This window comes from Balaenoptera borealis, assembly GCF_965194805.1.
Source record: "Balaenoptera borealis genome assembly, chromosome: 6".
Lineage (NCBI taxonomy): Eukaryota > Metazoa > Chordata > Mammalia > Artiodactyla > Balaenopteridae > Balaenoptera > Balaenoptera borealis.
Genome location: NC_138863.1, coordinates 29,262,953 through 29,279,676, shown reverse-complemented (window position 1 = coordinate 29,279,676; position 16,724 = coordinate 29,262,953). Strand labels below are relative to the sequence as shown.

Sequence of the window (16,724 nt, the reverse complement as noted above, 5' to 3'; positions counted from 1 at the left end):
GAGTAGCTGTACTCTGTGTTCCTAGATCTACGTACTGTTTGGATTCAACCCACCCCAGAGGATTCCTTGCTATGAAAATGCGGCATTTGAAAGTAATGGGTTTTCATGTGATCTTGGTAAGAAAAAAATGCAAATGAAATAGTCTTTAATTACTGATGTTCATTCTGCTGGAATGTTGTGGTTGAAGTTGGTTACTAGGACTAGATGAATTGTCAGCAGTATTGGAATAAGTGTTTTAGTTATTGTTTTCTTTGAAAAAGCACATTTCTGGTACATGATTTGGCTCCTACTCAGCTGATTACTATTATTTACTTGGGGTTTTATAAGTGCTACATTTAGTCAACTTTAATCATTTTTGTTAAGTGAAAAATGTAGATAATATGTGTACTTCTTTAATTTAAGACACATGAAACCATATTCAGTTTCTAGGTTATCTTGAACAGGAGAAGAAAAGATGTTAATTAAAGCTTTGTTATCATGGGCCATTGTGAGGCTGTTAAGGATGTTTGTCACTAGAAAATGCTGGATGATTGTAAGAGGATGCTTCTTCCTCTTCCCTCCTTAGGCTTTGTTTGATTCTGAGCACAACTTTTCTTGAACAGCCTCTCTAGATGTCTCGGTATGGAGCAAGAACCATACGAATAAATATATATTTATGTTAATGTTGGGATCTATCTAAATGCCACTCATTTGGTCCTGCATATAATGTGAAATGTAAATATTTGAATCTTCATTATGGTACTTTAGTATCCAAAACTGGATCATGCCTGGATTACCAAGGTTAAGATGGCCCATTTCTCTTAATGGGCTAATCTGTAACACTTTTTTTTTTTTCGTATTGGCTATTATTTATATTCTAAGGAAGATTATCCCAAGAAAGGAATTTTTGCACCCTTTAGAGGACCTTTAAAGTTTTTTTGTAATTTTCACTGTGAGAGCTTTCTTCGACCCTAGCACATAGTCTTACTAAACTTCTAAAATGTGTGTAACTATAAGTGGTTTGCTGATGTTATTTTAATATCCTTGGATCTCGAAACTAGCTTTTATTTTATACGTCGTCATCTTCTTGCAAACTGATTATTTTCCTCTTTCTTTGGTAAGGTCAATAATTGGGAGGTGGAAAAACTAGAGATGAAGGATGCAGTCACATTTTTGAAGACTAAAATCTATTCACCGGAAGCACTTTCTACTGCTGATATAGATTTACAAAGCACATGTTAAAGTAAAAAGCAACCTTTTAATGTTATTAGACATAAATTTATAAAAATAACTTTAATAAAGACTACAATTCAGTTGTCGGTGGAACTTACCTGACTGCTCACCATAATAGAAAGTGTTATTTCAGTTCACTGCTAAAATTAAAGTTGAGAATGAAAGAAATATTGTTACTGGCACTTTAGAATATGCTGAGAAAATTCGAGAAGGGTCATTTTTGCAGTCATACCTGTTCCTTCCAGTGCCCAGATACTTCATAAATTCATGAGCTGTAGGTTTTACTGTTTCTCATTAGCTTTGATGCATTCAAAACTGATTTCTTAGTTGTGATGGGTTGCAGGTAAGTTGATGTGGGCAGTCCTCAGGTTTGGAATCTAAGCTGTTTTAGGACTCAGGTATGGACCACATTCAAGCACTGGCCACAAAGCAATTGGGCTGGGGTCTCAAATTGTAGAATGTATAAGAATTAATGAGGTAGCGTGTTAAAAATGGGTGAGGATCAGGCATCTGCACTTGTAACAAGCATTCTAGGTGGAAGTGGTTTGTGGCCCTTACTAAGAGAAACACAGATGAGATAGTACAGAGATGGCAAGGAGTCCTAATTTCTTAAGATTGATAGGTTGTGGGTTGCTAACACCACAGTTCTTGCCATTGGTGAGGTCATTCCTCTCTCCCTCTTCCCCTTGCCCTCCCACCATTTCACAAAGTCTTTTAAAGTAAATATATAGCTGAACTGTTTTGTGAGCCAGACCTGAGGGCTATTTTTCAGTTACGTTTGTTCATCCTTTTGTGGAAGTACTTGTTCAAGTTTGTCATACGCCTGTCTACCTAATATTTGACTCATTGTGGATACAGCAGGTTTCACTTATGAAACCTGAGTGCCACATAAGTTGGTATTATTTTAGCCCTGTGTAAAAGACCTAGTGTTTGTGCCGCCACCTCCACCCCATCCCCACAAGTCCTGAGTTGAAACCTAACCCCTAGTGTGATGGTATTTGGAGGCAGAGCTTTGGGAGATGATTAGGTCATGAGGGTGGAGGCCTCATGCATTGGATTAGCGCTCTTATAAAAGAGGCCTCAGAGAGCTCCCTTGTCACTTCTCCATGTGAGGACAGTGAGAAGATGACCATCTCCGAACCAGGAAGGGGGCCCTCACCAGACATAGAATCTGCCAGAGCCTTGATCTTGGACTTCCAAGCCTCTCCCACAGTTATTTGTGAGAAGTAAATTTCTGTTGTTTATAAGCTACCCAATCTATGGTATTCTGTTAATATCAGCCTGGATGGACTAAGGTACCCCAAATACGCAGACATGCAATTACTGGACATCTTACTCTATGCCAGGCACTGCTAAGTATTGGGATGTATTCTCTCTTTTCATTATCTTAACTCTTTGAGGTGTAGCTGCTATTAATCTCTTGGGACCCTTGTTTCCTTTTATCTAATAAGAGGATAAACTATCAAAGCTACATAAATAGCATAGGGCTAGAGTTTGAACCTGAGCTGACATGGACTTACAAAAAAAGTAGTCGAGAAACCCCAGGTTGGCAATAAAAGGTCTCTAGCAATATGACTGCATGTGTCACAGGTTTTATCAACTTATCTCGCCTACATTTAGAGAAGGTTAGAGCTGAAAGGAAGTGTATCGGTCATTTAATCCACCTCCCTCATTTTATGGATGAGGAAGTAAAAGTTCAAAGAATTGGATTTTTCTGGACCCTCAGCCACATCATTGATTTCCACGTTATCTCCACGTTATCTTCCACGTTATTTCCACGTTTCATCTCCTGCTGCTCTTCAGCTTGTACCTCAGGAAATCTGGACTTTTGTTCCAGATTGGACATCATCTAGTTTTGTTTACTTGACCAAATGATTTAACCTTATAAGGCTTCAGAACAAGAGTTGAAAATAGTCTATTAAGGAAACTAAAATTTTCATTCTTTAAATGGTAAGTGCATATCTGTCTCTTCTGGTGGCTAATTATGACTCATTTTCAAAGGATTGGACAAATTTATGAATACTTGTAACTACCTTTTGGAGGAACTAGTTTTCTTGAATTTGTACCAATTGGCATGGCAGATAAAGAAGCATTCCTCTTTTACCAGTATTACTAGTATTAGCATTCTTCATTGCTGTGTTGTCTAAAAAAATCTTGTGAGACTCAGGTATAGAGTGAAGGAAAACAGTTTAAAAATATGTCTTCTCAGGATTGTTAGTATAAAGATTTACTCTCCTCTCCAGGAGAATATGTAAATATTCTCCTTTTCTGTATTTATTCAGTTGATTCAAAACAAAAACCACTCAACCCCAGGTTGATTTCATGGACCCATTTCTAACACAATTAGGATCAATAAATAAACAAAAAGTGGAAGTTTATAAATCCAAATTCTGACTATTCCTGATTAAATCACAAAATATGTTATACCTCAGTACCAAACTCTTCATTTTAAAGAGGATAAAACTAACCTACTTTACTGTATTAACCAACTAAAAGAGTGAATATGACAGGTATAAGGTTGTTATGTTTATATATATGGCTTGCTTCTGATGTAGTTTTATGCTAATAAGTCAGCCACCTTGTGGAAGAAATAGGTGTTGTAAAAGATTTTTGATTTTTTTTATGTTTAATTCTATGTCCTGACAGCTTTTTTTGTTTGTGTTTTGAGCAGTGTTAAGATTGGCTTTTGTTTTTGTTTTTATTTTTTTGATTCTTGAACTTATTTAAAATGTCTATTTATGTTCTAATTACATCACATACACAAATGTAAACATCTAGCCAAGAGAAAAAAAATAGGTGATGTATTTATGACACATATCTAAATAAAGAGCTCCTATAAGTTGATAAACACACATTACAAAAGAAAAACGAGTGAAGAGCTGATCAACATGAAAAAATTTCAGTCTACTAGTAGTCAAAGACACACACATTCAAACAAGTGAGAGATTTTGCCTTTCTAAATTAGCATCATGGGGTTTTTTTCTTTAAGAATTATAGTGCTGACAAAGGAAATGAGGCAGGCACTTGCATATGCTGCTGGTGGGATGTAAATTAATACAACCTTTCTGGAACACATTTTGTGGCTTTTTTCCCCATATTTTAAAAAATAGGTTTATTGAGGTATAATTGACAACAAACTCTGTATATTTAAAGTGTACAATTTGATAAGCTTTAACAGATTATATATATAATATATATATAAATATATATATATATATAAAATATCCATGAAAACATCACCACAATCAAGGTAATGAACATCCACCACCCCTAAAAGTTTCCTCCCTTTTTGCCTTTCCCTTTGTTCCCTAGAAACCACTGATGGGCTTTCTGTCACTGGAATGTCCTTCAGCTGTATGCATGCAGAGTCTTGAAAATATTGATATCTATTGACATTGACCAGGAGTTAGAATTTTAATTATCTTTGCGCCTGTATGCACCCTTAGTATACACTTGATAAATATTTGTATTATTCCCACAATATGTGTAAGGATTCTTATCACTCCATTGATTTGATATTTCACTGTGTATGAGCCAAACACTGGAAACTATTTAAGCATTCATCATTAATGGAATATATATCTTCTAAGCACTTGCTACTCAGAATGTGGTCCACAGACTAGCAGTATCAGCATCATCTGGGAGATTGTTAGGAATGCAGACTCTTGGAACCCATCTCAGACTCACTGAACCAGAATCTGTATTTTAACAATATCCCAGGTGATTTGTATGCTCATGAAAATTTGAGAAGCGCTGTTCTAAGACATCATTTTAATATTTGTAAAATATTATCTGGACGTGCCATAAGTTACTTAATGATGTGGGGAAAACTTTACAATTCTATTAAATGGAGAAACAAACACTGAGTTTATATACGAGGATTCAAATTTTGTTTTAAATAATGGCAAGAGGTGCATAAAAGGAAGAAAAGGGATAAAAATGTAGAAAGTGGTATTTCTGAATAGTATTGATAGAATTGTAATTTTCATTTTCTTTATACTTTATTTTTCATGCTTCAAGAATGAATATGTATTATACTTAAAATCAGAAAGCAAATCATTAGCTGATCTCAATCCATTTCTATTGTTTGATTTCCCAAACAGCATTTTAGAAATTAATGATAACCACTAAGAGTTTAATATATGCCCAGAACTATGGGGGAGATAAAGAAATTAACACAGAGATCCTCTCAAGTTGTTTATAAGACACCATTATTGTATGTTGAAAGATAATCTGATGTATGACAAAGCAGAAGATAAGAGGAAGTCAGAGGGGAAAGGGGTCACTGGGTTGGGTTTTCAGAGCTGTACAGAGCTGAACAGAGGAGGGTGAACAAGATTTGGCAACGTACAAAGGGAGACCATATATGATGTGAAAATTGTTTCTCCCAGGTTTTTTGAGATGGAATGAATGATATAGATGGAGGTACATGTGATAAATTTTGATATCTGAATTTTAAAAGGGAAAACAGCCAGGAGAATTATCCTTTGCTGAGAATGTTAATGTTGCAAGTGTATAACTTTCTTACATCTACTGTGAAATCTTGTGTATGTGACACTGCGGCATATATTGCAAATTGGCTCATTCTACTCCATTCCAAGCCTTATCTTTTTTATGTCATGGTGCACAAAGAAAATAACAGCTTTCATAGCACTAAGTGGGAGTGTATTTTGGTGTTTATTTGGAGCTTAGTAGAAAAAAATATATTTTCTTTATATGATGTAGTAAGAACTAAAATCAGTAAAATTCTAAGTATTAAGGAAGATTTTAAATATTGACTTTGTGTTAAATTCCCAAACACATTAATTTTTCCAAATTCCTTAATGAGAAGCTTGATCTTGCTTTCTAGACATAACCATTAAATATCAAGTTGTATGCTTGAAATGGCTATATGCAGTTCTTGATCAAAATATTTTATCAAATTCTTTGTTGTCATTGGCAGGAAGCTTTACATAAGTAACTGATGGAACAATTTAAAACTATTTTAAAAACCATTCAAAAATTAAAAATTATGTTTAGAGCCCAACAGCTTTCTTGTTCTGTCATTGACAAGTGTGATGTTGATATTTTTTGTGATAATACAAGTGGATCTCAAATGCAATTGAATTTTTTCATATCAAGTATTTACAAATAACAGTGAAGTCCTAATTTATAGAGTGTGTGTGTGTGCGTGTGTGTGTGTTGATAGAGCAGTCACCCTGCAACTAGCAAATAGACATAAGTAAGCAAATAGACATAAGTAAACATAAGACAGAGATTTGGGGCATCTACCTGGAGCTGTACTCATGAGGAGCTGGCCTTTCCCAAGCCCTGACTGCACCTTACCATGAAATGACCCAGCAGCTAGCGTGTTTCTTGTCCAGGATGGTCAGTGGCTTGCTCAGCAGCAGGCTTCTTAGAAGCTGTCTGGGTGACTGGATGCATTCTCGGCTTCACACAGCATCACAGCAGAACAGCGAGGGCCTGATACCTCCCATATTATTTATCCGTAGGAGCTGAGGAGTGAACCATCAGACCCCACGCTGTTCAGGCTACCTTCTAGGGAGCATTAGGTGAGGAGGTTACTGGCCAAGAGGCCTTTGGCTGTCCAGCCCTCTGTGGCTACCCAGGAGGCTGAGGAAATAGATACCTCTTGTTACAAGACACACTTGTAACCCGTTTGTGGCACATGTGTGTGCTAGGCTCACTGGTGGGCCCAGAAAACTGAAATCTATACATTTCCCAAATCCCTTTACAGCTTGAATTCCAGATGTGACCTAACTTCCTCCAAACAGATGTGCCTGCTTGAGATTAAGAAAGCCAGATGAGATGGAGGTCGTATTTCTGCTATTTCTGCCAACAGTCAGGGACGTTGGATTTTTCTGGAATAGCAATAGCAGAGGTCCCAGGGTTTGGTGCAGCAGGATATGGGGCTTCTATTTTGCCGGGGGCAGTGTCGCTAAGGTATCTAGATCTAGAGCTAGCAACGAGGCAGCATGGTCCTGATTGCCTAGCTTCTGGGCTTCGAGCAGAGATAGCAGCTCTTCTGGACAGCCAGTTCTGTGGTGGTGTTCTCAGAGGGATTCCTGGAAGTCACATTAAAGGCTGCTGCTTCAGCCCTTCCAGTCGTCTTGTACGCAGAAGGGGGCTTCTGTGAATGCCCAGAAGTTGTCAACTAAGCACACTGTGTTTGAACTAGAGAGGTTTCTGTTATCAGCAATAAACACTGTAATATATTACAGTATATACATATATACATTCTATATATACATACCCATATATACTACAGTATACAACAGTATATATGTGTGTGTGTGTATAGAATGTGTATATATGTATTATAGTATATGTACACACACATAATAGGATACCTTTCTTTAAAACTACCTGAATTCTCTAAAGAATTTCACTCAAGGTAAGACCCATATATCACGTGACTAAGACCCACTAGGAATATTCACATATACTGTCAGTTGGTTTTTTTTTTAATATAAATTTATTTATTTATTTATTTTTGGCTGTGTTGGGTCTTCGTTTCTGTGCGAGGGCTTTCTCTAGTTGCGGCAAACGGGGGCCACTCTTCATCGCGGTGCGCGGGCCTCTCACTATTGCGGCCTCTCTTGTTGCGGAGCACAGGCTCCAGACGCGCAGGCTCAGCAGTTGTGGCTCACGGGCCTAGTTGCTCTGCGGCATGTGGGATCTTCCCAGACCAGGGCTCGAACCCGTGTCCCGTGCATTGGCAGGCGGACTCTCAACCACTGCACCACCAGGGAAGCCCTGTCAGTTGGTTTTATGTGTACCTCACCCTCAGAAGGTTTCTCTAGGCAGCAATAAAATTTCACTGGCAGGTGAACGGCAAAATCAGCCCACCTGCCTTTATTTTCTACTTTTTCTCCTTGTACCCAATTTTCCCCATACTTCCTGATTTTGCAGCTCTGCAAATCTGCTAGTTTCATCTTGGGCAATTTCTTTACATTAGGACCCACAATCCTGAAAAAGGGAAAGGAGAATAGCATGAAACTTGTGCCCAATTGTCTCAGGAAATTCCTTCCTATTTTACTAAAAAAAAATGCAGTAGAGGGAGAAAGACATGGAATTTACTAAATATATAAAGACTTTTGTCATAACTTTTAAATTAGACAAAAAAGCCAATGCTATCATATTTTAGGACCTTTGAAGTGCTTCAGTGTCACAATCATCAAAACATATTCCATCTACCTTATTAAATGCTAGTCTGGAAGAAAATCAATTAAAGATAATTGAAATGGAAGGGCAATGCCCTCTTCGCCAGCTTGAGGTTCACATAAAGTTGCATCCACTGCTGTCGCTCCCGCTGCTGCTGCAGGCGGTAGTTAAAACGGGGTCCTGCCCGGTCCAGTCCACAGGCTGTGCCCCTGCTGTACCTGCTCTGTACTCTGCTGCCCCCGTGCAGAACTCCACACAGGCCACCGTGTTTTAAGAGCTCACGATCCCGCTTCCTCCAAGTTTTCCTTAGGGTGCGCTATGATCCACAGCCATTTTTCTCAAAGCACTCTCCCAGGCTGGGTCAGTAAAATCAGAACAAGTTTTCCAGTCTTAGCCTCCTATTTTGCCCAATAATATATCTTGGGTGATCTTGGGTAAACATGTAGCTTTAAGGAAAAACAGAGGCAACCAAAGAAGTGCTGGTCACACTTTTGAGAATTTACTTGCCCATTTAAAAAAAGGTTGTACTATATGCTTTTCTAAGCCACAGTATCTCACATGGCAGTCTTTGTCTTAGAAATACAAACCAAGCAAGACATTTCTCTGACTCATGTTAACTGTGACTTTAATATCAATCTGGGTATTTTAATTTTTTAAAAAATCGTGGTAAAATACACATAAAATTTACCATCTGTCAACCATTTTTAAGTGTACAGCTCAATGGCATTGTCTATTCATATTATTCTGCAGTCATCACCACCATCCATCTCTAGAACTCCATTCACCTTGTAAAACTGAAACTGTACCCATTAAACAGTAACTCACATTGCCCCTTTCTCTAGCCGCTGGCAATCACCATTTACTTTGTCTCTATGAATTTGATTACTCTAGGTACCTCCTGTAAGTGGAATCATACAATATTTGTCCTTTTGTGTGATGGCTTATTTCATTTAGCATAATGTCCACCGTGTTCATGTTGTAGCATGTATCAGAATCTCCTTCCTCTTTAAGGCTAAATAATATCTTATTGTATGTATATACCACATTTTGTTTATTCATCCATCCATGAACACTTGGGTTGCTTCTACTTTTTGTATCAATGTGTTGTGTTTTTTTCCCCCCAAGAAACTTGTTATTCTCTTGAGTGTTAAACTGTTTTAAATGTTGGTTTCTTATTTCTAGAGCATTTTCTTATCCTAAAGATTACACATCTCTGTATCTATCTATCTATTATCTACCAGCTCTCCTAAGAATCTTTTGTTGTTTATTTTTAAATTAAGTACATGTTACTGTGTTATAGTTTGTGCATCTTCATATTCTTTTACCGGGGACTTAATTTTTGGAAATAGTACAAAGCCACAGAGGACAAATTTGATGAATTGAGGGTGGGTGATTAGGTAACAATAGTAATGACTACTATATGCCAGGCACTGTACTAGCATTTCACACCCATAGTCTCATTCAGTCCTTATCACCACCCTGTTTGATGGCTATTAATAAATATTAATATCCATTTTATAGATGAGGAAACTGATGCTCAGGGGCTTTAAGCTTTAAATGCCTTTCCCAGGAGTGCACAATGAGAAAAAAGACAGAGCTGGATCTGCAACCCAAGTCCTTCTGAACCCAAAGCTCATACGTGTATCATTACACTATTATTTTCTAAAACTTTCCTGATGATTACAATCACTGGCATACTTGATGAAAATACAAATTCCTGGACCCTAGCCCAGATATACCTAATCAAATTCTGCAGAGGAGGGGCCTGAAAAAAATCACACCGCTTGACCATGGTATCTCCACCGTATTTTTGTTAAACATGTGATAAACATTTAAGGCGAAGAGATTCTGTCATGCAGCTCACAGCTCTGAGGCACTTCCCACAACAGGTACTCAAAATGTTATGACCGTTAGTTATTGGAATGATAGTACAGGCTTCAAAGTGACTTCTTTGGAAAGCATATTTGAATGTTCTGCTTTATTGTCACTAGAATGAACAGCGTCACTGCTGTGTAGGCACAACTCACGGTATTTTATAGTGGAAAGAGTAAGACAGCCCTGATCTGGGATTCTGGGTCTTTTACTTCTCAGAGCCTTGGTTTCTTCATCTGTAAAATGGGGATGCTAATACCCAGTTTGAAGGACTATTGTATATATTAGAAATAAATATATATATATATACCCTGTCATGTAGCAGATGCTTAATTGGTGGTTCTTATAATAATAAATAATATTTATTTAATTATATTATAATATAAAATATTAACTATATTTTATAATATGAATCGATAATATTTGTATATAAAATATGTAACAGTTACATATTTTATATATAATAAATATATTACATAATATAAAATATATTCTGTTATATATAATAATATAACATAATATATTATTATATTAATATAATATAGTATTATATTAATAACAGTATTTTAATATAGCAACTTTTCTATAGTGATTGTAAATGTGAACTGCAGCCCTTGGCAGTGATCCTTATGTAATGAGCTAGTCAACCAGGGTTTCCAGCTGAATTAAGTCTGGAGCTGAAATCTTGAAAAATATGTGCAGAGAAGCTTCTATACCTATCTCATGTATATATGGGGGGGGGGCAGGGTGCTGTGATATTTTAGAAGAAATGTTATAGTGGAAATAGTAAGAAATGAATAAAAATGTCCCCTAGGTGGTGCTGCATCATCGTGAAAATGCAAGTGGGAAACGATATTTTTAGAGGTGACTTTCTTCTGGTCTGAATTTCAAATAAGAGCAGGACAGCTCCCTGAGATGTCTGGGAAAAAATGACCAGAAAGAAAGAGTCTTTTTTAGTAGGATTGAGTATACAATACTCTTGCTGGTGAGGCCCCATCAGGTGTTGGGTTTGCTGTAGTTGGAAACAGGAAGCGGGGTCAGGCCAACTTTTATTCATTCGGTGTTGGAGCCGTGGCTGATTTTGACAGATCGAGAACCATTTATAACTCTGCTTTGGGGGATAGTTTAGCCTGGGATGTAGTGCTTGCCCCTCCAGGGACTAAGTTTGGGATTTGAAGGATGTGAGGACCCCTGCAATATTCAGATAGAATATGCTAATGAATGTTAAGAATAGCCCTTTACTGTTTTGTATCACTGTGCATTTCTCAGCTACACTCGTCCTTTCCAACCTCAATTTCTGGGCAACCTATTTTTCTTTCGGCATCAGAAGCGATAGCATCTGGGAAGTGAATCTGATGAATTCTGTCTGGCAACCAACATCTTTCAGACTGCCAGATCCTGGGGGAGGAAACTGAGGTGCTCAGGGGTTGGTTCAGGGCCAGATATACCTGTCCTTGAGGTCCCAGTGATGGGGGAAGGAGACTGGCCAAATGTGATGCAGAACTTCTGAAACTCCACTTCCTGAGATCATTTCCATTTTGGCAAAATGTGACTTTGGTTTCCAAGGGAAAGAGTTCACATGTATTAAAATGTCTCAGTTGCTGAAGTTGCTTTGTGTCCCCCACTAAAGCCTTCTGCCATCAATCCCCATCTCCCAACACATTTTCAAATGTGGTGTCTTTGGAAGGTAACCATAGCAACTAAACTTATTCAGAAATGACTGAACCTAGGCAATAAAGGGAGAGGTAAGCCCGTGGTATCTTTTACTGGAAACTCACAGGACACTGTTGATTCTAATAATTGTATAGGCTGAGTACTCTTATCTATGAACATGGCGCTGTATGACTGTAAGACACTTGATTCTTGCAACCACCCTATGTAGTAGTCATCATTATCCTTTTAAACAGTTGAGAGGACTGGATCACAGAGATTTTTGATGACTGTCCATGGTTGTACAGCTAGTTAGATCTGCTGGACCCTGAAATCAAAGGACCTCCTATATGATGTAAATGCACTGCCTTCTAAGGAAAGATAGAGAGGTCTTTTATTGTCCATTTTGCAGATGGTAAGAATGAGTCACAGAAGCATGGAAATTGTTCAAGGCAGCAACAGAGCTGCAGGACCTCAGTCCCCATCCCACCAACACCTTTCTGTTGTTTACAGCTTTAGAGCTCCCAGGATTATCTCCTCTGATGCCCACAGTTGGTCTTTGTGATTGTTTTATCTACTTACAGATGAGGGAATTGAGACATTAAGAGGTTAAATGACATTTCCCAAGGTCACAATTATTATATTGAAGAAAAGAAACCAAATCCATCTCTCATTTCATGCTACCTTCCTAGATTTGGTGCTTTAAAAATATTTCATCCATCCACCTATTCATCCATTTCTTAAGAATTTATGAATGTATTAGGCACCATATATTATGTGTAGTTGACAAGGTGTTCAGGATTAAGTTTAATTCATCAGTGATGAATCTTACTATACTATATATAATGGGACCATCTTTGACTTGTGTGTTGTGGAAATACTATTTATGACTATGAACTTTTATATGCAGGAATTATATATTCTAATTAATCTAAAAAATGCATGCTATATATGCTATAGATATGATATCATAAGTTTAGCTCTATAAATTGCTTAAAATGACCACAGGGAAGGATGTTATGCTTAAAATTTTTAGTTAAGTCAAAGGCTGATATAGTCTCAAAAGCAACATGATCTGTAATCCTAGGTAGAGCTACCTGCCATGCGGGGAGCCCAGAGTGTGGAGAGGAAGCGGGGTCGGGGGGGATGGTCCCTGTCCTGGAGGGCATGTCTGCTGGCTTGGACCCATTGTTTACTCAGTGAGGTAGAGCCATGACTCAGAGAGTGACACTCAGAAACCTTGACTCAGAATTCTTTTGAGAGCTTGATGTGAGTTCTTTGGACATTGTGGGGCTTGGAGATAGGATCCTGACTCTTGCTTGGAACAGCCCAAAGGCAGGAGGTTGCCTGGAGTTGCTTGATGGCAGAGCGAAAGCAGAGGGCAGCAGGAGAGGGCTTTAGGCTTCCAGGTTTCAGTGGGGAGGGGGAAGGCATGGATGCATAACCTTTTCCATGGATTAAACAGATGCCAAGGAAGATGGCAGGACTGAGTCACCCTGAAAAGCATCGCCCTAGAGGACTTCCTGCCAAGGCACAGCAAACCCAGCAAAAACAGGCCGTGTGAGGTCTTCACGGTCAGCTTGAGAGCGCACTGTGAGGGTCAGGGCAGGGACACTGTGGTGTCAGAGGGCTGCAGACAATGGAAAGGGGGGTGTTGGTGGTCGGGTGTCTCTTAAGGACCCCCCAAAGTGGAGGAACCAGCGATTGCACACCTAACACACAAAAAAGGCATCTGCACAGAACACAGGGTCACGGGTTAATATTAAGACTTGCCCCTGTACCTCTTGTCTCTCCTCTCCGTCCTGACCCTGCAGGAGCCAGAGGCAGCACAGTGAGGGGGGCAGGAGTGAAGGAAAGAACAAATGGACAGACAGCAAAGGAAGAGATGCTGCTCCTTACTGAGCAGGGGGGCGGGAACCTTAAATTGGGTGAGAGATTAGTATTTTGAGAATCAATCAGTAGATGGACTTTTTAATACCTGAAAAAGAGACTATTCTAATACTCAAGTGTGGCCCCAAATGCCCCAGTATATGCTTGAGATCTCCTTACTGGGGGAGGAAAGAAACCTGGTAGAGCCGGCATGATGGGCAGGGGATGGGAGAAAATTGAGCTGTATCCAGTCTAAGTACTGATCCAACCCATAGGCTGGTTCACTTCATAAAAGCCTTCCAAGTGCATGAGATATTTTCAAAGGCACCACCGGCTTTCCTTCCCTTGCTCCTTCACCCCCAGCAGCTAGGATCTTTCTAGAATTCATATCTTATGTGTTTTTTTTCTCTTAACTTCTGGTTAAAGAAGCATCCCTCGCCCTCTTCTGCTTGGTTTCACATTTTTAACTTTAGGGTTATTACCAAGGAGAGAGAATACTTTTTCCATAAATTGCAGGCAAGAGCTGCTAACTCCCTCTAGGTGACTTTGTTGGGCCTTCAGGGTGAGGGACTCTGAAGGGAATAAACACTACAATTAGAAAAAATTATTTCTTGCAATAAAATATCCTCTACTATTGCTTATAATAGCATATAACTTTATGCGGTACAAGACCCAAACAAGAGGAATTCATCTGCAATTATTTATGCTCGCTAGGGAAAGGAATTTTTTGTTTATTGTTTTATTCATGATTAACCTGCACTGTAATGATAAGGTTATAATGATAACAACATGACAAATGAAAATGTCTGAGGTGTAAATTTCAGGCAAGATGCTAATGCTAGAACCTGAAGGTTTCAGAGGCAGGGAGCTATGTGTGTGTGTGTGTGTGTGTGTGTGTGTGTGTGTGTGTGTGTGTGTGTGTGTGTGTGTGTGTGTTTCTTGGGGGAAAGAGGAGGAAGAAGGGGATAAGATTACCCTGAATACGTGACTATGGATGGGGCAGGAGTGACCCAGGTGCTCCTCTTCTGTCTTCCAAAGGCTGCTTGGCATTCAAGGTCAGGAGTGCTTAGGGCTCCCACAAGCCTTTTCCTTCCTTCAATCCCTCACACAGAATGAGAATTAATTATTACCAGAGCTACAATGATCTTTCCTGCTTGTGAAAATCCACATGTAATTGTTTCAGAGAGGCCGTATTTCTCTCTCAGAAGTTCCAGAAAATTCTAGCTTCTCCAGGGCTGACCTTGAGTCATCAACACCCCTGTTCCCACATTCTCGACTCTGGAACAGTGTTTGGTTCCACGACCTATGACTTTCCCAAGGTTTCTGGGCCTGGTCCAGCAAACAGAAAATGTATGCCCTCCACTTGAGGAAGCAAATTCTTTTGAATATCTTCAGTCATGGCAAATCTTCAAATCTTAATCCTTTGCATTTGGCTGTGGTTTTCATAAATGGTTAAAAGTGCCTCACAGCTAACATTGGTGAATGAGGTTGGTAAAACTGAGTTAAACTCTTTTTGGTCAAATGTAGGCATAAAGAGATAATATTCTCCTAAGATATAAACTCTAGCTCTGGAAGCAATTCCGAAAGGAAAATGCACCAGATAGTTTGAATGATGTCAGTATCATGGGAATGAGTATAGGGTGAGTCTCCCAGGGAAACTATTTTAAGCCCAGACCCACATATATATCAAGTATAACAATAGCCAATGTCTCTTCACATTTTTCTCAAAGGTTAATTAAATTAAAGCCTCCAGCTTTGAGGTATATATTATTATGCCCATTTCACAGATGAAGAACCCTAGGTTTGATTCCAGAGCCATATATGGCACATTACATAACTTTGTACCAATCAAACAAAAGGCAAGTCATTTTCAAACAAATGTCTCTCATTTTATACTAGGATTTGAAGGTACCAATTCATTATCATGGGGAATTTTTTTTCACTTTTGAATGAATTTCATCACAGTTTGAAAAGACCCTCTCCCCGCCCTTTTTTCCTTTTCTTGTATTTTGAACTGTAGGGAGGCAGGGTGGGAGTGGGAGGAAAGGCCACTGGACTGAGGATCAAGAGGCCTGGGTTCCAGCCTCCAGCTCCATCGTCAGACTTCTCTGGGGCTTGGTTTCCTTGTCTGTATGACAAGGAGGTCAGATAGAACATCTCTAAGACGTGCAGCTCTCTCTTCTTTACAAATCATTAGCATAAGCCCAGATTTCCAGTTCCAGCTTTTGGTCCAAGGTCCTCCCCATTGCCTCCAGCCACGATTTAAGCTCCTAGAAGAACTCGCTGTCATCCAGGACTAAGAATACGCAATGCTTCGTAAATCAAATTCAACTTTCAACTGCACTGCAAACAGAAAGTTGTACACAGTTGAAATGTTGGCGAATGGGACTTAATGAGCTCCATGTGCCTGACCTCTGGGAACAAATGGTTTGGGGAACTGTAGCTGGAACTGGAAGAGTCTAAGGGCATCAGCATCTGGTGTGAGTTACTCAGCGTGAAGGGAATCGACCACATTTTTGTATGATTGCCAACCTCGGGAAGGTAGAAATACTGTGTAATCTGTGTGCTCACCTGCTGAGATCACGCTGACAGGTTTCCAAACTTGTCCTCACTTCTCAGGACTTCCTTCCTGCAGCTCTCCCGGGCTTCTCGTGCCCCTGAGGCCCTGGGGGTTTAGGTCTGCCCAGGCTCTCTTGTTGGATAGGTCAGTGACTTTGACTGACCACTTGTAATTGTTTTGGTCGACTCTGCAACTACTAAAGGGGCTTGCCTAAAACCCAGGTCTGACAGGGTCATTTCTCTCCCTTATTCAAAAAATTCAGGACTCATAGCTTAATGCACGCACTGCATGCTCTCGAGTTGGGCCTGCACCTACTTTTTGAGATTCCTGGGTCATTATTCTCCATCCTTGGCATCCTGTGCTCTAGCCACATTCCAATCTCATCTCCCTGAGCCTT

The 16,724-nt window shown here is 39.3% G+C and overlaps 1 protein-coding gene across 4 annotated transcripts in view; it reads left to right on the top strand.

Annotated features, from left to right (window-relative positions):
• Window positions 1-16,724, top strand: part of FASTKD2 (FAST kinase domains 2) — a 62,658-nt gene that overhangs the window by 14,151 nt on the left and 31,783 nt on the right. For 3 of the 4 annotated variants that reach the window (XM_082397068.1, XM_082397069.1, XM_082397066.1), the window contains 2 exons: window positions 2-116; window positions 1,102-1,292. In XM_082397068.1, the coding sequence (XP_082253194.1) occupies window positions 2-116; window positions 1,102-1,221 (235 nt within the window). In that variant the 3' untranslated portion in view covers window positions 1,222-1,292. Of the gene's footprint in view, window position 1; window positions 117-1,101; window positions 1,293-16,724 lie in introns of those variants that run through there. The other variant, XM_082397067.1, reaches the window with a different exon arrangement.